At 38.3% G+C, this 26,367-nt stretch overlaps 1 protein-coding gene across 3 annotated transcripts in view; it reads right to left on the bottom strand.

Moving 5' to 3' along the window:
- Positions 1-26,367, bottom strand: part of LOC112051460 (uncharacterized) — a 47,956-nt gene that overhangs the window by 20,035 nt on the left and 1,554 nt on the right. For all 3 annotated transcript variants that reach the window (XR_008251245.1, XM_052884192.1, XM_052884193.1), the window contains exons 2-4: positions 18,002-18,134; positions 12,996-13,295; positions 11,602-11,775 (exon numbers count right to left, since the gene is read on the bottom strand). Coding sequence is in view for 2 of the 3 variants with exons in the window: in XM_052884192.1 (XP_052740152.1) it covers positions 11,602-11,775; positions 12,996-13,295; positions 18,002-18,134 (607 nt within the window). In the remaining variant the exon portion in view is untranslated. The remainder of the gene's footprint in view (positions 1-11,601; positions 11,776-12,995; positions 13,296-18,001; positions 18,135-26,367) is intronic.

Below are 26,367 nucleotides of genomic sequence, written 5' to 3'. Positions count from 1 at the left end.
CACTCGCCGGTACTAAGGTCACGTGTACTACGGACAGGACTGCGGAGTATTTACGAAATACGAAGTTTCGAGATAGATCACAGTGCACCGCACGATAGTTAACAGCACAGTACACTCAGAATACCTACCGCTACACAGATAAAGGTCAATCCACCTCCAACCAAGAGAATCGAAACCAGTAACCAGACAGTTTTTAATGGCACATTTCATAGACAGACTCTGTACTTCTAGGAGTCTTGGAAGAGAATTTTTAGAGGAGTTGGAGGATGTGACACTAACCACCTTGCTCTACGCTTCTGCGAGCAACATTTACAAGTAAATAGTAAAATTCTTTGCCGATGGACATTGGAGTGCCAAGATGCTTGAATGACGACCACGAGCCGGAAAACTCAGTGTCCTATCCCCCACTAGGAGGACCGATAACGTCTTGGTTGCAGACGACGTCAAGGTCGTGGTCAAAAAGAGGCATAATTTAAGAAGCGAACGTTCTTTGGCTAATAATGATGACGATGAAAAAGTTAATGAACCCATTAGTGTATGTCACAAGAACTGCACCTACTATGATATCGTGAACTAGATTCCGCCGGCCCAATGCGAGCAACATTAGTCCGAAGCCAACAGGTATCCTAATGTATGTTTAATGTATTCCTTCGATTTACAGCGCGCTGCTCAGTTGCGCAAACGTAGTTCACACGGTGCGCCGGCTCGCTGCTACAAGTGGCTCGGCTTGATTAAAGGGTAAGTGTCAAATTAACTTGATTGGACCTCTATTGGATATCTATTCGTAACCTGGAGATATTGCTCTCAAAATGAGCAAAACTATGTGGGAAAATTTAACCGACTATTCTGACGCCAAGCATTTGTGTTGAAACTTTATGTGTATGAGATGCATTCCTTTCAAACATTTGCTTTCCGCAAACTAATTCACTAACTTTGACGTATGCTAGTTGACATATTATTATGTACGAAATTGAGATTCTATGTAACAAATGACATCTTGCGCTCACTGGTGGATTATCAGTAGGTAGGTGACACTTTGTCAATTGATTTGATGTTTATTTTAATAGATAGAAGACCAAAATAGTGAATAGGCCAACTGCTGTTTTATTAAATATCTTTACCTACCTACTACAATTGTTGAGAAATCAGATGTTAACGATCAATTATAACACAACCAATTAAATACTGATAATTTTTTTTTTGATTTTTTTGTACCAGGGCTTCATGATCGAGGCATATATTTCATTTCCCTCCAATACAATCAAGCGAAATAGAAGAATATTATATACCACAAAAACATACTTAGGACTATTACGAACATCCTTAACGGAGGGAAGCTCTAAATCTAAATACGTTTTGCTTCAATAATTACACACTACTGAATTATTTCCGTCTACGAGAAAGGATACTGCGGCAGGAACTGATGCATTTGCTTATAATTATACAAAACACTTTATTACATTTTTCGAATCGGAACTATTGAATTTGTCTGTCATTACACAATAAGTGCACTCTAGTAAATACCTACCGTTATTGCATATTATGTTCGCATGTTATTTTTTTTACTATGATTGAACGTTTTGAATTTTTTTGACTTGATGAAACAAGCAAAAAAAAATTGTAAATTGGTTAATATTTGACAACATCATGAGATACCCATGCCTGCAGTACCTAGTAAGTGAAAAAACTTCGTTAATTTTTGTTTTATTTTAGAAATTAAATTATTTTAAAATAAAATAAACATGTGATTGCCCTGTAGCCAACTCTACGCAGTCGCAAGTGGCGGTAAGTAATGTCGCGCTGCGGTTTGCGTTACGCGGCTTGCGCAAGCGCGTGCTGTGTTGCGCTGAAATATCGCGTATCGGGTTCACATCAAAATTCCCTTTTGTGTTAGTTATTAGAGTGACGACAAACATAAAAATCGCATCCTAACCGGCCCATTACATTTTAGAAGCTACAAAAAAACGCTCTCACATTTTTCAGTTTACGTAGTTAAGATACCCTTATAGTTTCGTCGTGTCCGTCTGTCCGTCTATCCTTATCCGCGGAGCAAGTGACGGTGGCACGGTGGCACTGTATCGTGGTGGCGTGGTGGCGTGGTGGGCGAGTGCCGCGGCCGCGGTATGCCACCGCACCTGTCCGACAGCTTTCTGTTTCGTCGAGCGAGAGTGCCGGTTCATTCATGACTACACTTTGCGGTCACGGACTTGTGTTTATCTAGATACTGAAATGTTTCGTTGGTCCCGTGGTCACTCTGTGTGACATAAGGTCACGAGGTCCTGGATTACGGTAAATCGAGCAATGACGAGTCGATTTTAAATTAAGCTCGTCGGTCTCTATCATTATCATTAGTGATCATGATGTTTTGTTACAAAATCCAACAATAAAATATCCATATATCCCCTAGTTGGCCATTAAAATAGGTTGATATTGATGATGATGATGATGAGTGGTTTCCTTCGGCCTTTTCTCATATGTATGCGCTGCGAAGAATTGGAAGGCATTTTCAGTAGGTTTACAGTTTTCCCTAAGCCACCGAGTGTGTGTATCAAGTATCTACAACTCAAAAGTGAGCATCTTCATTGAAATCACACACAGACACTCCAGTTATATATAAATGTATTGATAGCACACACTATGACAGAGTGCCTAGGGGCAGTATAGCCAAAGTAATCGACAGAGTCACAAGCAGTCTCCAGTGCAACGTCTAGTGTAACAAGACTCGTTAGTCGTTAGTCGGTTCGTGACTGAGTCGCCCCCCTGCCGGTGGCCGCCTCCATTACCCTCCAACGTGTGTTCTTAATGACTGGCCATTCGTGCCGACTACTTATAATGTAAAGTAGGTACTTCGTTGACAACTATTTATCAACTAGGACTTCGAATTAATAAAGAATAGGTAAAAACATGAGGTTCTTGCCAGAATGCAAAAGAAGAATGAGCTTGTTAAGACCATTAAGCAGCGGAAGATATCTATCTAGGGCATATTTTGCGACACGAAAGATACCGTTTGCTTCAAACCATCATGATGGGCAAGATTGCAGGCAAAAGAGATGTAGGAAGAAGAAAGAAGTCCTGGCTACGAAATATAAGGGAGTGGACTGGCATAAAGACCGTCGAAGAACTTTTCCGCCTAGCCATGGACAAGGAAAAGTTTAGAAAGCTTACCGCCGACCTTCAGTAATGGAGAGGCACTCTAAGAAGAAGAAGGTAAAAACATATGTAAGTAAGTCCATAAATTTACGAGGGTGGGGAGAAAGGCATACGGCGTTTGTTGATTCGCTTTTTGCGTGTATGAATGGATCGCCGATACAACCTGAGATCTGTAGGGCGACCATGGCTCTTGAATGTCGAACACGCAGATCTCAATATTATAACTGTTTATCTATCTCATTAATTTGTTCTTTATTTTTAATTTTTAACAATGTTAATAATGGTAATATTTGAGTGAATGTTAATTTGAGTGCCCAAGCAACCGGTGGTCAGGGCTCCAGAGTGAGGAACCTCCTCACAATACGCGCCGTCTCAAGAATCACTGCCTTCTGTACCCGACCCTGATCCAACAGCGAAAACTTCTTAAGGTGTTGGTCGAAGCTTTTCGCTATAAGACCACCATTGACTAAAACAACTATTATCATTACATAGTATAAAATCAAGTCGCCACCGTTGTATATTCGCTTAGATCTTTTATTTAAACCAAGTAGGTATTCAACGGATTTTAATGTAGATAGAGAATTAATACAGAATACTGTTTAAAGGATAAGGCTTATACATATGCATAAACATAATAAATAGGTAAAATTTTATTGGTTGTTTGCATTGAATAGGCTCTGAAACTACAATATAATAATGAGTAGTGTCCACTAAACAGATAGCCCATGCGTCTCCTACGGAGCGGCTTTCCCAGCCCGCGGCGCGCGGAGTTCACTGACCTTTATTGTTTCTACCACTTACTGCCCGGAGAGACATACATGTTAGGTACATAACTTGTGATTGGCATTTATTTCTACTTCGCAACTACTCGACAGGTGTCTTGGCTTGGAGTATTAGCACAGAATACATAATAGGACCTACGAGGTATTATTTAAAATTTACATTTATTTATTCGACAAAGGATAAAAAGCTATCAAATAATTCATGATATAAATACATAATACATGTTTGAAAATATATTTTCTTTAACAAGCTTACTTTGTACATATAAATGCAATAAAAAATACCTATTGGACCTGGGTATATTATACAAAATTAATTTATTTCAAGTGAGCATTGTTTACAATAAATTTTCAACGTCAGATTATTAATTATTATGGTGATAAAGTCGAAAACTTGTGATTAAAGTTACTCAGGTTTCAAACACTCTTTGATCCTACCAGTCCAGAGTCATACTAACTCAGCCATACGCTTATAATGCAAAAAAATGTTTTCTGTGGCAAAGCTACAAAGTGGAGAAATATGTTCACGTTAAGTTAATGGTTGATTAAAGTATATCAGCGATGTTCTTCGGACTGATGAATGTGAAGGGACCTTTAGGCGCGTGCGTGTGTGGGCGCACTTACCAGCGATTACCGGCAGGTAGAGACATCACTTGTAGCAGATAATTACTAAGAGCCTAACTGTATTTTAACCAAAATTCGTTCTTCAGTTCTGCCAGTTTTCATGGAAAACAGCAAAATGAATTATTATTTTTGTTAAACCTTAACCTCCACAAATCTATTTCATAGCTGTATATATTTATTAGAACAAAGTTCCATGCAGCGCGTTGCGAAAGACGGAAAAAAATGAGACCAAAAGTTAAACCGACACTTTTTACCCAACTGCTTATGAAGGAGGGTAGGTAATCTTTTTGCTATAGTTGTAAGCTGGAGACAGCTGGTGAGCTCTAGGGTAGCGATGATATCTATAGCGATAGCAATAGTGATTGCGATAGCGACTGTAATAACGATTGCGATTGCAATTGCGATAGCGAACTTCGTTCCATCCGGGTGTCCTTTGACACATCTCAAGTTTTATTTTTTTAACGACTTAAAAAAGGTGGTTCTATATTCGACCCCTATGTGCGAGTAGGTACTATAGAGATAAGATTTAAAAAGATCCTTTACCCATGGGAAGTTATCAAGATATATTATACCTAACGAATATATATTGAGGTTATATTATATCCCCTTAATCCTAATGGAACACGAACTACGCGGCTGGAACCGCGAAAAGTTTCTGAATTGCAGTAGCAGTGGCGTGCAGAATGTTCTTAGTTAGGGTAAGCATTATAGTACGTATAATTTCAACAAAATGGAAATGGCAATGCATTATCACATCTATGGAGTGCAGAGTAAGCCCGGGTACCACTCGCGCGTCTATATTCCGTTTCCCGCGGACCGGTGCGGACTGCGGGCGCGGTAGAGAGCGCCCTACTCGGGTCCACTTCCTTTTATTTCCTATCTTTTTTCTAGAACTTTCTACGTCGGCATGCTCAATCCTCATTACGCGTAATTGCTCAAGTAAGTGTCGAATGCTTTATAACTATCTCCACGAGTTGTATTTACTTTGGTATTTAGATAGAGCGAATACCCGCGACTCAGTCTGTTTGTTATTCAAAATACGACAATATATCATTTTGTTTTTCTTTTTCTTTTTTATGAAATTCTGCCTATAATGCACTGTAATATTTTTAAAGTTACAAGTTGTCAAAATCTTTTATAATATTCATTTGAAAATTAAAACTTTGCTATAAAATGATAAGAATTTTAGAAATTGTTTAATGTGAGCTCTCTTTTTTATCGTCGAGTCCTCATAGAAGAAATTGACATATCACCTAGACGCATACAGGCACCAAAATCTAACCAAGCAAACTTCAACACGACAGTTGTGTTTTATAGGTCTGTGAGGAATTGGTATGTACAGACTCCAGCAGTACTACACCGTACCATCGAAACAACAGAATTGCCATAGGCGTATAATTACACAACACAATAGCCTAGGAAATAATCCTAGATAAGCCAATGAGAATAGCATCGAATTCGGATCAATCTGATGAATGGTCTTCATGCAGTTTGTACTGGTAGGTTAGGCCGAAACCGCAAAGTAAGCATCGTTCCAACGAGTCAGTTAAACTAAAGCAAATCTGTGCTAGTATTCTACGAGTAGATAGTTTGCCATAAGTAGCCCTGAAGCATGCCGATGGCGATTTCTACTGCAGTCCCATGGGCTGCCTGCTGTGGCCGGGGAAAGTGCGGCGTGTGATGTAACAGTGCAATGCACGCGCGGCCGCTGGGTTGAAAGTATTTCCAGCATACGGACAACTGGACAAGCAAACCAATATGTTTAACTTCTGTTTTGGGTTAATACTTATACAAACTTAGGTATAGAAATGAAATTTAGACCCTTAATATGGTCATTTAGTTGTCCGTCTCATCATCTAATAACATCGATCACAAGATATGTTGACTCTGTTTGACAAATGGTCTGTGAACTGTGAATACCCTTTTCTTAGGAACAATTGTTTAGTCTAGGGGCTTTTCCGATCTTGATCATATCACAGAACACATAAGTAACCTAACAGTACAAGTATACAGCATACCTGGCTAAGAAACCATCTCCATAAAATTAGCTTTCTATTAATAAGGTCCATGTTTATAACGCTACTTTAGTTTGGGTGCTATCATAACTCTAGTCACAGCTATAGCAACTCTATTTTGCATTAAAATGATCCCTTTCCGACGACACCGAGGATCTAAGTTCATTCTTTACTACCAGCAATTAATAGGACTCGCTGTAAGTAATATTGCATTTTAAATGTCCATCGCATCTGTTTGTCGGATGGCGCCGACGTCATTAGCCCACCATTACTGGGCTCTCAAACGTTTATTAGTTGTAAACGAATATTGTCTTGTAATGTTTGCGTTGCGAAAACCTTTTATATACTTGTAACTGCGGACCACCGGACTGCGAATTGTACTTTAGAATTGGGATAGAAAACTGGTTATTTTCAAATTAATCCATACAAAAAATACTGTAGGACCTTACTTATGGCCTAATCGGAGAATAGATATTACCTATATCTTGGTGAGTAATCATCAACTCCATCCTTTTTATTTGTAGAACATAACTTTAACTCGGAATTTCTTAAAAGAGCTCGTGATGCAACCAGCCAAGGCAAACTGGACCAATGAAGCAGATGACAAAGAGCCTTAATAACCCCACGACAAAGGAGCCGGAGAGATTCCACTATTTTCGTACTCTCTCCCGAGGCAGGCTGCCCTACTAATTGGATAGTAACGAGACTGTCATTTTAATTTTGGTTTATTTGCGAGGCACGTGCGCAGGGCGTGACAATACACGCGCGTCAGAGTGCTGTGTCGGGGAAACTGGTGATTTACTTCCATAGCATTAGCACACTTGTCGACAACACCACTTTCGCCTGCCGCCGGCCCTGCGCCCGCGCCGCATTCCGGCGCCGCATCTCGCGCGTGAGCCTCATCACTGATACAGACTCGACGTTTCGCGAGTTTACGTGCTCGCCGCAACACAAATACACATCAGAGGACCTAGTGGCAGTTTGATACTGTTACTATTAAGCGGTAAAGTAAACGCGAATTTCTAAGGAATTGAAACAGCGCCATCTAGTGGCACTAATGCACAACTGTTTTAATTCTATATAAATTCGCGTTTACGATAGCGCGATAGTAACAGTATGAAAGTATTGAAAACTCCAACTAGGCACACAATAGGTACATCGCTAAAAAGTCCATGTAGGTGACTTAACTAACTGAAAATGTTATTTTATTAGGATTTTGATCTCCCTTGCTTACATTCGGCTTCGATTCCCATGGATCCTTTAGGATTATATATTTTCTAAATTAGCGCATGAGTGGCCCGGAGGTGGTAGGTCTCCGTAAATTGCTATCCTACCAGCAAAGACGTCACTATTAGTTGATAATGACCGGGAGCAACAAAATTAAGTAAATTGAAAAAGTTAAATTATATAAACTTTGTAAGAGAAATAACTTTTAGTCTGAAAAAATTGTCTTACGTACCAACATAATAGTCCTCAAAATAGTTTTAGGTTATAGGCAATGATATAAAAGGTCGTCGTTAATAGGGCCGTGTGATATTGTCAACATAATATTAATAATTACCTATTGTATCAAGGTGCGCAAGCTATAAAAGTTGATTATACCAAAAATATATATATATTTTTTTATTAAATGTAATCTTTGTTTTTATAGTGTCAATTATTTTTTAAAATGTAGAGCTACGCGGAAGCGGTTGGTCTCAGCTGCAGCAGCGCGATATGACGACATCACAATCGCGTAGTTCCAATTAAACTAAATTAAATCGCTTCCTGTGTCATCGCGCACTTGTTGCGATTGTCTCCGTTTCAACCTAAAACCTACTTAGTGTACGAGTTACACAATGCGTTAGTAGGTCCCGCAGGGGGAGTAGGAGCTTTTAAACCTTTCACGCTGCTGTAATGTTGGTTAAAAGACTTTTAGTTGCTGGACTGTGAAACAGTTATAGGCTTTTAAATGGGTACCAAAGAAAAAATGCAATACTTAGCGCTGATATCTACTACAACTTCGCAACTCCAAGCTGTTTCCGAATTTCTTGGAATTTCAGTTTATAGATCTATCTAGGACTTGAATCCATTTCTTATATTCCGTAACCGTTTAGGTTACCCACTGGACCATCGACGCTCTCTACACATATAGAAATGCTCAACATTTATGGGCGTTTGTTCCGAGATAAGTCGTGGTGGCGTGCAGTGCTTATGAGGGCGGAACGAGCGGTGCCGGGCGCGGGCGCTAGCGAGCTTTTACTTCATCTACGAGTGCGTACTACACATCGCGGTAATGTTCGCGGCAACGGAGCGAAGATTATATTTATTTCCTCGTCATACATGAACGAAGTATTCGCGAATGTTTGACTACACACTGATCATGTTCTAGGCATCTGTAATACACCATCAGTACCTACCAAATTGGAGTATCAAACGCGCTACGGTTAAGAGATTCAATAACTAGTTAACTCCACCACGTAACCGAGAGTTCAAGAATTAGATCCCAATAGACTATTGCTATATCCACTTCTATAACACGAATTGTTAGCTTAGTCATAAGAGAAATAAGTGTTTAAAAAACATGGTAATTATCTATACTTATATAAAAATGAATCTTAAATCTTCCTAAGTGCAAATCTTGAGATCGGCTGAACCCATTCTGCTTATTCTTTTTTTAGATACTCCTTGAAGTACGAGGATGGTTCTTGTGGTGAGTTTTTTTTGGGTAGGGATAGATTAGGTGTAGGGTAGGGGTAGGGAAGAAGTGCACAAAAGTCAAAGCGAAGCTTGACTACGTCCACTAAGTTACTCGTATTAATAAAAATCAGTTAATCTACATTTTACGAATATAATGCTGAGTCGTGAGAAAAAAGCTATCTAAACAAACCAAATTCCAACAAGGAATTGTTGGTGCGAATGAATGAATAGTAATTAGCATACGTACACCTACTGGTATGTATTGTATTGTGTGCAGGCAGGCATGTGTAGGTCAGTGGCGCTGAGACGGCGATTACCATCGGCGCTGGCAGCTAGCAGGAAGAGCTCGCGGCATGCGGAATCGATCGCTGATCGAAACCTGTCTGAGATACTTTGTTATCTCACACATATACCTACACTACTGGTAATAGATCTAGTGTTCTGTCTGTGCAAATACATCAAAATGTATGACGTCATACGTAACAAAATGAATGAACTTATCTGCATTTCTACTTATTTCCACTTACACTTAGCTAACGGATGTTCCATAACTTACACGATGAATCTTTGTTATAAATCCCCTACATCCTAAAGAACAAAATTACAATTTTACATTCATTACTATTTGTAAAAATGTCTGAAATATTGGTAAGTAGTTTCAACAAAGAAGCACATTGGTTTATAGTATTTTGTATAAAGCAGTATTGAATAGCGATTTAGATAAACCTAGATAATTTATAAACACTATAATTAATTGGAAAAAATGACAAGCCTATAACAAGTTAAGTAGTGAAATGCTTGTAAATACACATAAGGTAAACGATAGAAAACGAATGTATATAAGGAAACCTCGACGGCAGAAACGGCAAGCTCGAGGGCGACTAGAAAACACATGTTTGCGTAGCTTTATGTCAATTTCCTTATTTGGTCATACATTAACGAATTGTTATTTACTTCGCACAGTGTTGTGAAGTCTATTACGACGTATACGTAGGGATTCGATGTGTACTATTATGCGTATAATATGCGTTCATTAACGTTATGCCGTTGTAAATGTGAAAGTTTGAGCGGACAATATTAAATATATAATTATATATTATTAATAATTAAACAAAATTAAATTTTCCGAAATTATTTCTGCTAACCAAACTGCTTAAAAGTAACCCGTAACCATAATTCTAACATAGATCATCTAAAATAATATAGAAGGTTGACTATTTGTTACGATTTTACTCAAGAACTACTCGGCCGAATTTAAAAGCGATTTCATCATCAGAAAGCTACATTTTCAGCGAATAACATAGTTTATATTTAGAACGATTACTACGCGGGTGTAGCCGCGAGGTATTCTTAGTTCTTTATTTAATGTAAATAAACAATGATGTATTATGCAAACTGGAAGAAAAGTGTGTCTCGGAGTAGGTTTATAGGTTTTGGCTAAAACAAAACCGTGTCAGAAGCGTGATCGTGACCAGCGTCAGTCAGCGCGACCCATTGACCAGCATCAGTCAGCACGACCCATTGACCAGCGCTGGACACTAAGCGCGCAGATTTACGTTAATCGCGTCTGATAATGAGCCGCGTTAATGACAGACCCGGCCGTAATCACTATAAAGTTTATGCTTTTATGGTTTTCTACATTAAAATATTGTTATAACAGCTATATTTAGCGTTTGATTCACATTCCTGGATATAACCACAATAATGAATCGAGGCGTCTAGCAATTCGTGTGACAGGGGTATCAATGTAGAAAACTTTAGAACCACATTAAAACGAATAAAGATCCCTATAGAATAGAAGAAATAGAGAATCCTATCGTGACCCTTTAGTAAAGCTCGCCGCGGGTACCAGGCACCAGGCAGATTCTTCTCTCTATTAAATTTTTTGAGCAGAGATCCACCACGCTGCTTCAATTCAGATTGAGGGCATAAACAATTTAAAGTTCACGGATTTAACTTAATTTAATTTAACGTTTTTCTAGTCAGTTCTATAGACGATAGAAGTAAACAAAAAGTATAAGTTGTTTTAATGAAGAATTTGTGCAGATGGAAGCAGAACCAATGCTTCCATGCACATAATAAATATCATAAGCACTTAAGCTGTGGTCTTATAGGAGTTCAGTCTTAAAATATTGTCGACCGGACACGAGTAAATGAAGTTTTACATTGCTGGAAATACATTGTACGAAATTATTTTGATCCAAATTATCTCGTCAGCTTCTGGATTATCTGGATTGTTTATCCGATCTTCATCGTACATGCTAACTTGTTCCCTAAAGTCTTACTATCAATATAACTGTTTCAACATCGGAGCATCCGGGAGATACATAGCATGGTCAGTGGAGACTCACCGTGCTGGCCGGGTGCGCGGGCAGCAGCATGAGCGGCGGCTGCTTGCGCGGCTTGCGCACGCCCGCGCTCGCGCCGCCGCGCCGCGCCGTGCTGGCGGGCGCCTGCTGCCGGCCCAGCCAGCGCGACACCAGCTTCTCCTTGCTGTTGGCGCTGCCGAACTCGGGGGACTCCTCCTGATGATAATGATATAGTCATCATAAGGCATTCATCACGAAATACCGAAAATTACGTAAAGCTTGACGTACAAAAATAAAATTTGCCATAAAGGTAGTTTATAGTTGGTAAATGTCTGCTAAGAAAGATTTTGCGCCAGGGCCGGATTAGGGAGATCTAAGGGCGGACGAAATTGCGGGCGTTTGTGGTCCAGTGTATAGTGTAAAAGTAGGTACGTATATATATATGACTTTTGCATTAAAATAGTCTTTATGGTATCGGCGTTGCTTCTTCACTCGAACCTAAAGACTCAAACATTGTATAATGTCATTACAGTCATAGATTAGCCCCTTTTTAGGGTTCAGTTCTTATAGGATCACTCGTGTGTTCGAATGTTCGTTTTAGGTTGCAGGAATTGTACACATACGAGAGAGCAACGTCTCTATGCATGTTGTGACTAGTGCGCACGGAGTCGAGAGCTAGCAATAAACTTAGTTTGTACGTATCGACCACTCGCACATCAGAGAACGTTGTGTTTATGGTGTGGTCACGCACTCGAGTCAAGGCAAACATCTCTATTTTTTCAACCACATTAATAGTTATCGGCCCGGTCTGTAATTACAGCTCTATTACACGACGTATATGAGTGTTCTACAACTTTATAATACTACAATATTATCTGGTAAAATTAATGATCTGCTATTTAGATGGCAGCTTCGTTGAGAACTTTTACAGATTACAGATTTATCATGCGCTTATTATCAAGATGTAGTGGGTGATATTTTTATAGGCACATAAAGCGTTATATACTTTTCGGTCTGCGTAAGTTTTTCACCACGCACCGCATACGCCCTCTGCGCCCTTCAACTTGCAACCTGGGGTATACTTCTTACGATAAACAGATAAGTATAACTAATTACATTACACCGACCACCTTACCATTCAAACTGAAACAAACTGTGTTTCAGTATCAATGGCGCCGGAAATGAGCAGGATAAGTTAGACGTAGACGCGCTGTCACAAACAGCAATAACTACTTCTAATTAACGCAAGAACATCATTCTTTCTACCTGTTCCATTAAATTTCTAGCAGATATCGTTATAAGTCTGATGTCAATGTCATGCCTTTATTATCATCACCATCCTTTATGGATAACTTGGGAATTTGGAGCAAAGACCCGCCAAGCTACTCATGCGGGTTGTGTTTGTTGGACTGCAGATATAGACAAGAGAAACTCACCTTCTTCTTCTTCAACGTATCTCCCTGTAATTTGGATTCCAACTCCTTGCAGAGCTCGTGCCCCCGGGCCTTCTCCGCGTCCTGGGCCTTCTTGATCTCGTCGACGTGGAAGACGCAAGGCTGGACCGGCTTGAAGGTGGGGTCGAACTGGTTGTGGTCGAAGGGCTGCTTGGGCCTGAAGCACGGGCACACGCGCTTGGAGAGGTGGTAGATGGAGGCGACGCAGACCAGGCAGTGCAGCGACGCGATGATGAGCAGCGCGATGTTGGTGAGCACCGGCGTCCACGCGTCCAGCTCATCCTGGGAATGACGGACTGTTGCAGTTTTACGAATACCCTCATTTTGAAGACGGTTTTGATCTTGCCTAATTACTATCTATACCTTGAAAAATGTGTTAGTAACAAAAAACTAAGACGACGTTACTAGAATTGATGACTTTCTGTAATATTTTATTTCTGTAATTGTGGAAGCTGCTTGCTCGGCTTTCTTCTGCACACAATACAGGATAACATTAACTTTAAGTTATAAATTACAAATATTATCGAACATTTATTTAAAAAAAAAAACATTTGCTGCTACAGAGTCTTCTTTCAGAATTGCTGGTAGAATCTCTACTTGTTGGCAGCCTTGACTTGTTATTAACGCTTGTTGAAAGTATGAAAGCCTAATAGAAATAATTTATTTTCATTTAATTTGATACAATTTGGCAAAGACTTTCATTTTGATCACCATATCGATGATGCTCATCAGCCTTTTTTAAATAATATGACCATTTTTCCCGTTCCTCTCCAAGTAGCCGGAAAAGACGTGTCAGGAGTGGGCACGACAACAGACCAGACGCCGGGAATCAACCACCATCTCTAGCAGACGAGTCCGGCCCTGTCACCACTGATATATTGGGTTTATTTGCATCATTCGTATTTCATAGGCAAAAATTATGTTTGTTTTTCAATTACTAAAGGCTGAACAACTGAAGCAGATAAACCTTTTTTTTTGGTTGTGTGACCTCAGGGGCGTTACTGGGGGGCTTAGGCGACGGCAGAAACATCGCCTGATGGGGCCCGAAGCATATGTTTTCTGTGCCCGAAGGCAAAAGCAGAGAAGATCGACGGAACGACTCTCTAAGGGCGTCTTCTCTGAGAGTCGGACCTCAGCTTAGCGTGCCGTTCGGAAAGGGTGTTTTGGACCGAGTGTATCAGTGCGGGCGCCCCCGAGATCTCTACGAACCCGGTTCCGAAGTAAAACGTATTCACACGGTAGTCAAAAGTAGTCAGTAGGAAAACATAACGTTTAGATCAGTTGGAAAATAGTGAAGTTAATCAGATATTCTTTATTTTAGATAAATCGTCGTAACTGTTCACTGTCACTAATAGACCGTGCAGACTACTTTAGTATTTTAGTCAAGTACGAACAATTTTGGATTTACCGCCCAAAAACCATTCGTACTCGACTAAAATACTAAAGTAGTCCGAACTAGGCATAAAACCCGAGCAGTAATAGTTCTAGACCTACACACTTCTCACGTAAGCCTCATAGTAACAGCGTGTCGCTAAGGTCCAAATACTGGCGACATTATAGAAATAATGATGCGCTGTAGTGAGTATAATTACACGTCACGAGATTACAGACGCTGTAATGTTCACAAGTAGCCGCAGAGCAGCGAGCGCGCTGCAGGAACGGCTCGTGTGCGCTTTAGATTTGCACCGTTACAATAGATTGCACGACTGGATTATTATTACTTAATTCATATAAATTTGTTTAAATTAAATATAGTCTATACTCTGTTATAATATATACTTACACAAAGAGCGTAGGACTCATTATTTCGGTGTAACATTTCTGAATTTAACACCCAAATAATAAGTCCTACGAAAAAACAAACCACTTACAGTTCTTTTTATTACATAGAGAGAGAGAGTCTCATACAATGTTTGTTTCCAAATAAATTAAAATATTGATAATTATAGACAGATGATCCAACTAACTTTTTATAAGGCTAATCTAAACGAATTTTATTTTTTTCTTTGTTTGCATTTAACTCAAAAATACTAAACCAATTTGAAAAAATCCATCACCATTAGAAAGCTGCATCTTCACCGAGTAACATGAGCTATATTTTACCCCTGCACTCCCACGGGAACGCGAACTACGTGGGTGAAACCGCGGGGCGTCTGCGAATTTGAAGTATACGAGCACAGAAAACATTTATGAGTAAAGTACCAAATACTGAACATTCAATTTCCGAGAGGCCTAAGTTGTGAGCAACATACAACACAAGCATAACGATGTAATAGATTTCAATCACAATGATCGTCTTCAAGCCATTGTAGCAAAATGAACACCATTAGCACGTTATGGGAACGTCATGGGAAGCTGTAATCATCGCTACGTGAACCGTTACCCCCATAACGACAAGCACACGTCGTTAGAGCGCCGGCGCCGCATTAGTACTGCACTTCCCGCGGTCCAAGGTTCGACTCAGAAAAATATCTTCATTAATCTATGGTAAAAAAATCTGTGGTATATAACAATTTACCGCCGTCCAGTATCAAGCAATCTGGTTTTTGATCTATGAGGTACTCGAGCTGAGAAATTTGAATTATTTTTTAACACGAAATTTTAAACATTTGGAAAGTAAAGGGCGGACGATGTCGCGGGCGTCCACTAGTAGACTGTAAAACGGCTCAGCGCTATTTCCTTAGCGTCTAAGTATGATTGTTGTGGCATTTTACGTGCGAAATACCACAAGAATGGCTCCTCAAGTAAACGCAATATTTATTTAGCAAACGTTCACAGTTCAAGGTGCCGAGCGATGATGCTCATTCACCAACCTCGGGCCAGTGACGCAGTGGGTGAGTGCGACCTCCTGCGACAGAGACCGTGGGCTCGATTCCCGAAACATAAATATGAGTGGATGTTTGTGTCTGTGTCACACAGACCACAACAGACAAATATAATGTATCTAGGATTTAACAAAAAATAAAGAAAAACTGTGTTAGATTTTTATACTTTTAAACGTAATAAGTTAAGTATGTTTGTTATATGTATGTTACGAATCTATGTCTGAAATCATAACAGACAACAATCGGATAGTTACCGTGCGGAAACTTTCCGATGTTATTCAGATTTTTTTTAAATATTTCCAGCAGAGATACCTATTTGTATTTACCATGCTGTGGTCTGTGGCCAAGTTGTTGTTCACTTTCTATTTAGAACGTCCACTTCGGCCGCCACTTGACCACATTACAAACATCAGCCATCACTTCTCAAAATCTACAAATTCTTGTAAATGTAAACATCATCATTATCGGCCAATTTTAACGCCTGGCCAGCTAAGCTGTAACTAGCTTGGACACGAAAGGCTTAAAAACTCGTAAGAAAGAGGAAGTTTTTATGTTTTCTATTTTTATTAGGACCGCCAGACTCTTCGTTACGTAGTCAATCTAAGGCGCGAGTGTAATAATGCACTAAATAAATGAATAACGTATGATTGTAAATTATGAATATTGAGTGGTTTATTAATCGCTTCTCCAAAGTAACCAGACCGGGCTACACCCGGCGTGCCTCTATCAAACAATTCATTTAGATGAGTACACTTGCGACCAAAATATTTGCACCCTCGTAAAGTTCTCTATCTGAAATGGTTATTAGCGTAGTATTTTTGAATAAAATATAGACTTAATTTCGAGTAAGAGTTATTTAAACACTCTATATCAGAAAAAAGAAAAACCATTGACGGTAAATCGTTTTTTAACTCAAAGTTTACGTCACATATTTTGACTGAATATGCTCTAAAAAAAGATTTACTCCAATGATTGTAATCTAAATAATGGTGCAGTATAAACTACAAGACTTTGTTAATTACCTAGTAAAAGTGATGTCTATGAAAAACGAGAAATCTGTGTCATTCGGCATTAGCTGTAAGTACCTACACGTACATCATATTTCTGTTTGCGTAGCGTGTATAATATATCAGATTCCGCAAATCTAAAAAAGTCCTCAAAAGCTAAAAATAATTGCAATCGTCGCATATTATTGCAAGCTAGTGTACGTTTAATGCACCGGCAGTAAATGGTGCATAATAAGCAGCAGGCGATTAAGTCATAGAGTCTGCGTCGGCGCATAATGTTATTAGTTTCCTAAATCACTGCCGCCTCGTCCGCCTCGTCCGCCTCGTTCGGGCCATTGTCTGTTTAAATCATTGATTGTATACGCAAGTTTATTAAATCAACACGATACATTAGTGCTGGCTAAACCGTAGTTGGTCGTCCGACAAGGTGAACCGAGGATAGGTACCCAGGGAACCGCTGGAAGCAGACACTCCAAACACGTGTTGTTTGGTTCTCCTTAGAAAAAGCGTATGTCAAGCAGAAAACGTCCATCGGTTGATAATGTTAATGATGACGATGAGTTAAATAAAAAAACAATTTTTTGCAAGCCTTAATAGCTCAAAGGTAAACGGCTGAATTCATCAGACGCCGTGGTTCGATCTCCAGGATATTGTCTATTCTCGTACCCACTGCTAACACTCCTTTTCCGACTTAGTTGGAGGGCAAATAGGATGTTGGTCATATTTAAAGGGTTATAAAAACATTTAATACGTCTAATATTATTTAAAAAAAAAAATCGTTTGTCTGTAAAGACGGTTTACTGACGATAGTTGAACGTGACAACGTCAGAAAATACTGATGGAATGGTTGCGTTTTTCAAAAGAAAATTTCAATTAGCTAACGTTTTTAAAACAATATATAAATAAAATATTGTTTGGTTTTCTGAAATACTGTTTAATAATATTCATAAACCAGAATATATTTTATTTCTTGTAAAAAAAGTTGGCAACCTTAAAGCGAGACATACTTTATTTCTTGAAAAAAAAAGTTGACAACCCTAGAAGCGAGGGAACGACGCATGACGTCATCTTTTTTCGAGTTTGCATCTGGCTTCATCGAATTATAAGACGTTGTCACGTCAAGAGATTGTAGAAATAGGAATAGGTGAAAAGTCACCTGGAAGCTGCTGGTGTCCGCGTGCTGGCGCAGCGAGTCGCGGTGCAGGCCGGTGGCGGCCAGCACGGCGGCGCTGTTGCCGCAGGCCAGGCACAGCAGCGACAGCGCCAGGAACGCCGTCAGCAGCCCGCCCCTGCCGCACAGAACACAGTCACACTGAACCGTTGCCACTGCCTGCATGCCTTCGGTGCATGCCAACAGTGACAGCAGAAAAACATTAAGTCGGTTACAACATTCTTACACTACTGCAGCCATCTTTTACAGGCTCAGACCAATTATAGAAGGACTTGTATCGCACTCATAGTCACGAACAAAATTGTCTGTCATTTTCTGAGGAAAACGAGCTTAGATTTTGTTAAATCTTATACTAAACTAGAAGTTTTTGTCCGTTTTTTACACAATTCAATTACACAAAAATGTATTTTTACGGAGCTCTTTAACCGACGAACACGATTACAACTATTTAACATCGATTCTATAGAGACAGTTTTTAAAATCGCATTAGATCGTTGATCATATACTTTGACAGAAAAGTAACGTCTAGCGGTCCTATACAATAATTGGTCTGAGTTTACAGGCATTCACAGCACTGCAGAGTCCGGTTTAAAACTTACAGTATAACATTAAACTGTACTTAATCACTCCGCATAGTGTCAATGATGAAATAGTAGATTGTCAACCGAGGGTGGAAAGAATCAAATCCAGAGGTATTTAGACGCACGAGCGTAGCGAGAGCGGCTATATAGACCGAGTAGGAATTGATTCTTTTAACCATGTTAAACACTCTACTTTTAACTTGCCTATTGGTAACACATGACATAGAGCATGGTTACTGCTGACTAGATTCTTCCAATCACAACATAAGACAAAAAATCTGTGCGTCTACAGTTGGAAACAATTTCCATTACTATTTCTCGTTACTGTTAATGAGTAGTCAAGTTGCCGAGTCACGCCGTAAAAAGGTAAAAGAAAAGTAACATGTTTTGTCAATCAAAAAGAAACCATCTCGTGCGGGCGGCGTGATGACTTGACAGCTGGTGTGCTCTGTGTTACATGATTACGCGGCATGACGACGACGCACTGGGTGTTATTGTAAAACGGTAACGAGGCGGTGTCTGTGTATTACAGATTACGATGTTTAAGATGGCTTCGTCGACGATTTGAGCGTACAACGTAATGGAATGGGGGGGTTTCAAAGTTACCAAATAAAACCCTTATATTTTAGTTCTTGAGGTACGAGCGCGATTAATTTTCTTTTTAATCGCTAAAATTTTCTGACAATTTCATAATCATAAATCATATCAGAAATCATTCCAACGCTAAAAGTGAAATAAGTAATTAAATTCTTCCCTTAATTTAATCTACCAACTGCAATCGATCCCTATTACACTGGAGTAACTGCAAATTTAGCTTCCCGGCCTCACCTACTATAAGGACTTATAGCTGTGGAAAGAGTAATTTGATAGGCTATTTCGGCATGGTTCTCTCAACGATACGATAAAAAGAACTCTTGTCTTGCCATTTTCTTATTTCATCATTTCGAATGAGAGACCATGGTTCACTGGAAATCAGGGCGGATAATGTGAGCAGATAACGCTATTTGCGTTAACACTATGGACCCCTTTCAGGGATCAGGGAGATTAAATCAAGGCCGGGAGCCGCAGAAATGGCTGAAACTAATAAAAGGCACAAACGTGCTTATTGTTTTATATTTGTTCCTTTTGCCGTGAAAACACTAGAAATAGAGAGATATAACAACGAAATCATAATAGAAAATAGAGTTATTCGTACTCTCAGTACTCAGTAGGACAAAATCAGCCTAAGCTGCAAGTTAAAATTGGGCTAATGATAACTAAGATACTTATTAAAAACATTATCGAAGTACATGTACAACAAAGTGTAACAGATCACACGGGTTTCTATATAGCGCAGTTCGCGATAATTTAAATAATGAATGATGACAAACGCAATATAATTCGGAGTACAATAGTGGGCGGAGTGCGAAGTGGATCACAATGAAGCTGTCAGCGGAGTGTACAAGTGATCAGTCTCGCCGCGGCAGTGGGCAGATGAATTAATTAGAGAGAAAGCGACAAGTGTCCGCGATGAGCCTGATACGGTTGCCGACGTTGTAGCGACTCGAGCTTGATAGGAGCGCCTGCGGGAGCCCTAGCCAACTACCCAGGGAACTATGCCTGTGTAGTTTACCAATCTAATAATATTTCCAATGAAATATAGACTCAATTATTTCAAATGCCTTCTTAGCAGTTATTTAGCGTCAGATTTGTTCGGAGCGCCTTCGAGATTCGAGATTTACCTTCTTTCGAGAAATTTTCAATGCAAATTTTAACCTTACATCGCTGATGAAGTTTTATGGATCCCTTTTATTGTCTCTGCATGAAAAGCTTATTATAATAGTGAATTGGTAAGAAAAGACCACGCATCGGACGCAGGACGTAGATTTTACATGGATAATCACCAACTGCCTTAATATACTATATTAGTACCTAACCATTACCTAACTGCTTTATTGGTCTAAGCTCCAGTAGTTACATGAACTTATTTAATAGTGAGCTATTCTCACTTGTAGAATATTCTTAGTAAAATAATCATCAGTCCGGCGTTGGTAAGTTTGTGGCGTTATACCTTCTTACGTCGGCCACATGTACATTTTACATTTACGTCTAATAGTGAATTTTACAGACTCAAATATTGTCATCCAAAATTAATCCACATTAGTGCAGCACAAAAAATAATCTAATAATGATTTTTGTACAAAAAATTCTTAAAGTAGGAAAACTTTCGTTCATCTTATTTAGTACTAATCTAGACCTAGTAAGTCCGACATGTTTGAGTCCATAGCAAGCCACAGAATACATACTAGCACAAGCTCGAAAATCGAAGAAATTAACCATAGACGGTAGTTATGCACGTAAACAGGTAAGATCATAAACCTTCCGCATTCAATAAATTACTAAGCAACAAGTAATGAGTGATCATCTAACCACTACGAATGTCATAACGTAGGAAGTAAGCGGCAGACGAGTGACAACACATCACAACCCGGAGACGTGTGTTGTGTGCACACATTAGCTGCATCCTCAGATCAATTACAGAAGGACAAGTATTGCACTCAAAATCACAAACAAAATTGTCTGTCATTTTCTGAGGAAAACGAGCTTTAATTTGATTTATACTAAACTAAAAGTTATTGCCCGTTTTTTACACCATTCAACTACACAAAAAGGTAGTTTTACGGTGCTCTTTAACCGAAGGACACGATTACAACTATGAAACATCATTACTATAGAGACAGTTTTTATAATCGCATTAGATCGTTGATCATATACGTTGACAGAAAAGTAACGTCTATCGAGGCATGTACTTATGTAATTAGTCTGAGGCTGCAGCTCACAAAAACAACAACACATCTCCGCTGGAGGGAAGTGCCACACATCACCTTACGTCATGATATGACACTTTCCGCCATGGGGGTGAAACTTCCGCACAGTTCGCTTACGTAAAATATTTTGTATGAAGTGCTGTCTTCCAGCGCTCACGGTACAAAAAATTAAGCGAAGTTTTCTCAGGCACAATATAGATGGCACGCATGAAGCACATTATTTGATTAAAATCACTTCTGTTCAGTCTATGAAAGTTTAAAAAAATATAGTTTCAAATATGACAGTTTAGCTGTCTTTGAATTTTTTCTGTTGTTGCTATAGTGATGTTTATGTTATGTCAATAAAAAGTCAGCACACAATCGGGATCAGAGTTTAATTTAAAGCATGGTGACAGTGGTGAACGAAAAATATTAAAATAAGATGTAATCGGTACAAATAAGTGTTTATAATGGGTATTACTTGTGGATTTGGTGTGCATAGTGAATAATTAACCATGGAACATGCTCGACCACCATCGGAATTATGCTCAGAAGGCGGCCCGGTGTGTCGCGAAACGGCGTGGCGAAAATGTCGCCAGCAATTTTACGAATTCTTAAAGGTGATCAGTGGTTATTTATAATCATAAACGTCAATATTCATAGTTGGTGCACTAATGTTATCAGGCTGCTGAAGTGCATTAAGATATTTTCATAATCACGAAAGAAAAAATAAATCGTTGAATAATAAGAATCTTCTTTTCTTTCTTTGATTAAAAATCCTTGAATATTTGAAGGATTATTGCAATTTGTTTTCCTTATTTCTATATATTTATAAAATTTGGCTATTTTAATTATTTGGGTACATTAGTATTATATAGTGAAATAGGTGATTTTGTAAATATTATGTTTATGTTAAATTTTTTTCATTAATATTTTTTTTAAAAGAATTAAGGAAAACAAACAATAGTCATACAACTAAAATATAGATTGTACTCGTAGAGAGAACGCCATCTATGGGTAGCCAATAAATCTAATTAGAATGCGCCATCTAGTGATCACGGTACATAACTTTTTTTAACCGAAATGAGAGTTGCGTATCTATCTCAATATATAATGTATCATCTATGCTTTCCGCATCGCATGATGCTTTAGTTGTAGTTCTAAACTTTGTTTTATTAAAATCGTTCAAAGCTCAAAAGTTATACGAGAAATACATAGAAATCTACGCGGACTACAATATTTTTATAGAATAGCCATAATTAATTATGAATAGTCCCCTTACTCTCCAATTAGTCGTGTACACGAGTACGACAATAGTCCAGCGGGAGGGAACTGAATCTAATAATGATCTCTCGGTGTTACGACTTACGGCCTGGAGCTTATCTGTTAATCCAGTTAATTGATAATCATTACGTATTAATCCAGACTATAATCTATCTATACTTGCAATTTCAGGTGATTCGGTTCAGTACCCGAGACATAAAAGAGTAACAAACATTCATACCAATTCAGGTTTTCGCAAATTTCTGTAATCTATGGATTTTTTCTAAAATCTATTTCCATTTAAAATTTCAGCCAAATCGCTTCAGTAGTAACGGCGTTGAAGAGTAACAAACATCCAAACATACATCCATACAAACTTTCGCGTTTATAATATTCGTAGGATTTAAATAAACATAAGCATAAATGATTTCTTCATAGACATGCTGGAGGAACTGTGCATCTTCGACTTGTTATGTCATCGAGTACTTCAACAAAAGTGCCGTTAGAAAACAAACCCACGGACCACGTGCATAGGGCAGTGTTTGTATTGGCCTGTGACGTAACGCGATGACGCGGAGAAACGGGTGAAAGCATACATGCAACCTGTTTGCACATCTCCCGGTAAGTGTCACGACTCCATTATGCTATTTATTTGTCACTACTGTATTGCTTTAGTCTAGATTCTAGGAATTAATTTTGAAACGAAATGATTAAACAAAGTTAATACTTAAAAGTGTGACATTTCTTTTTTGTTTTTTGAAAAAAAACGGAGTTAGATTAAGTAACCCAAATACCTAGATAGGTACATCTACTAAGAATTACCGACTAAAGTGACTAAAGTGTTACAACAAGAAAACGCAAATTTTACTTTACGACAACGACTCGTATTCCTATTCTAAGAGTATAGGGTACACAGACGGACATGGATAAACTATACGGAATCCTAGTAAGATTATCACGAGACCGTAAATAGAAAAAGCCCTTACAGAATACACAGCTGATGAAATAAATCATATCGAATTAAAAATCATCTTTTTGCAAACAAGTTAAAAACTGTTACAGAATTAAGGCCAAAAGGAAATGCACTCACGAAAATAGTAATAAAGTAATGCGAAGTGGAAAAGACAATTAAACGGCAATAAACGATGATAATGCGAGCGAACGAACGGAACCGACGAGTCGCTCCAATGACTGAACACACAGTTAAACATTAAAAAAATATCGGCTAGAGCGAGCCTACGGCTGCTTCTGTGGTTCCGTACCGCGGAAATTGACGGAAATATTCTTAGATGATGTCGCTGTTCATTGAACAAGCAAATGACCCACTTAATCTATTTTATTAGAATATCAAAATTACCGTTTTTAATCCAAAATGCGCTCCCTACGCTAGCCGTTATATTCCAGAGAACCATATACTATAGACCGAATCTCTTTGATTTTTTTTGTGGCGGCAAAGGTAGTGATGGTAATATTTCCTTGAAGAAAGGGTCCTAATCCTCAAACGTCCTAATACGTAAATATAAATGATATATTTATTTTAACAATAATGACAATGACTAATGATTTAAAGTTGTGTAAATGTAAGACAATGATTTAATTTCCAGTAAATGAAATGAACTGCAACGTTAACGATTTTTTTACTAAAAATGAAGAAGATATCTCGTTACAAGGAAGTTCACTCGGCTATCTACAGTCTCCACATTATAACAAACTAGCAGACGTCCATCGGTGGCACTCACGAAGTTCCTGTTCCCGTGGGAATTAATGCAAGAATATAATGGTATGTATTCAAGAATAAAATGGTAAGTAATGGTAAAAGAATTTTCAAAATCGGGTTAGTAGATTTGGACATAAAGAAGAAGGAAGAAAAAACATAAAAAAGAACTACGTACCACGACTACTAATACCTAACAAATAAATATATGATATATGATATATTGAGCGATATTGTCAAAAGTGATGTAGTATAGAAATAATAAAAATTAAAATAAAGTCCACGACGCGTACAACTTCTGTACTGATACTTTTTAAGTTCATCGTTTTTTTGCACATTAGCTTGTTATGCAAACAACTGAGAAAAGAAAGAAGTGATTTGTTAAATATAATTAAGCGTTAAGAGCTGAACCTTTTATAAATGCACCCAGACTTGTGCAAGATGCTACAAATTTTTTGAATCGAACGTTGGACACTGAATGTTCCGCTCTTTCTAGTTTCATTTGTTTTATTTTAACAAAAAGATCTAACAATGAGCAGAACAAGAAAACATCTGAATTCGGAATGATAATAAACGATCGTCGGTCACATTTTTTGTGGGAAAGTATTTTGTGATTTTGCCTCGATTTGTGTTAGATCTGTTTGTAATTTGTAGAGATTATCTACCACTTTGTTGATGCTGACGAACCGAATATATCCTGACAAGTTTTTAAAAACTGTTATTAAATCTTTATGCATATTTTAAAAGTAGACAATTTCCTTTATAATTATTTATTAATAAGTGTTACTTATAAATGTTAATGGTTTGCAGCATTTTTGGGAAGTATTTTTTACGATTGCGATGAATATTTGAAAAAGTTTTAATTTCTTTATTGCAAGCTATAAATATCGAGATCTTTTGACAAGTTGTTAACAACCCCAATAAATAATCATAATTAGCTTTCTTTTATAAAACCAACAAAGGTTTAATGCAGCGTGTTCTACAGTCAATCTAATTGTTTGTCCTACAATCTCTACTGCTTTATTCGTATGTCAAATGGCACACTAAGTCCAACTTCATCCCTCCTAGTCCAGTTACTTTTTAAGCAGTTTTGATTATTAATTTTAATTCAACAAATGTATTAGTATTAGTAAGTAATGTATTCACTAAACTTGTATCTATATACAGCTATATACATAACAAGTTCTGCAAAGCGTTATAATGATTACAATCGTTCATCTCTGATTCTCAGATAGTGTTCGCTCCTGCAACTCTTCAAGCGACAGGGGAATGCTCGCGTGTGCTAACAGCTAGAGGTTCCGCTCGGCTCGCTCGGACACTGTTTCTAATGAAACATGCTCATTATTATCAGCACACAAAAAATGTTTGCTCGCAGACGCTTCTCTGACGGCTATCAATCAAAAGGAAAATAACGGGAAAGCGAGCGCATTGCCCAGATATAAGGAAATGTTTTACTCTATAACACCGATGATTTTTTATCCTAGATGATAAAGTTTTAGCCGTTGGATATTGTTTAAATATACCTTTACCTATATCGATTATTAATTGATGATTTTAATTCTGTTTTGTAATACTATATGCCTGTTTTAGATAATTAGATGCGTATTCTTGTAAATACATCTTTTATATGAAAGTGTTTCAATAAGTAAAAAATTATCAGATTTGTATTATGTACATCCAGCTTTATTGACGCATATCGGCATAAAACGAAAATTACTCGGGGTTCTTTTTCGTTCGAATAAATGTTTGTGATATGAATTATTACTATTTAATAATGCAAAAGGGAAATAAATGGTTTTGAAGAATTATTGATATCAACAACGATTAAATATTGTCGAATAAACGTCTCCTGAAAAAGCTTCGTTCTGTTCAATGAATCAATACATGCATGCGCACGGAATAATTTGGTCGAATTTGTTCACGGAAAATTTGGTCGGATTTATCTACGGAATAATTTGGTCGGATTTGTCTGTTCAGACTTATCAAGTTATGGAAATCTAGTGGACG

Source organism: Bicyclus anynana, chromosome 11 (assembly GCF_947172395.1).
Source record: "Bicyclus anynana chromosome 11, ilBicAnyn1.1, whole genome shotgun sequence".
In the NCBI taxonomy this organism is placed as follows: Eukaryota; Metazoa; Arthropoda; class Insecta; order Lepidoptera; family Nymphalidae; genus Bicyclus; species Bicyclus anynana.
Note: the sequence above shows the minus strand (reverse complement) of the source record. Positions and strands in the feature narration are given on the sequence as shown.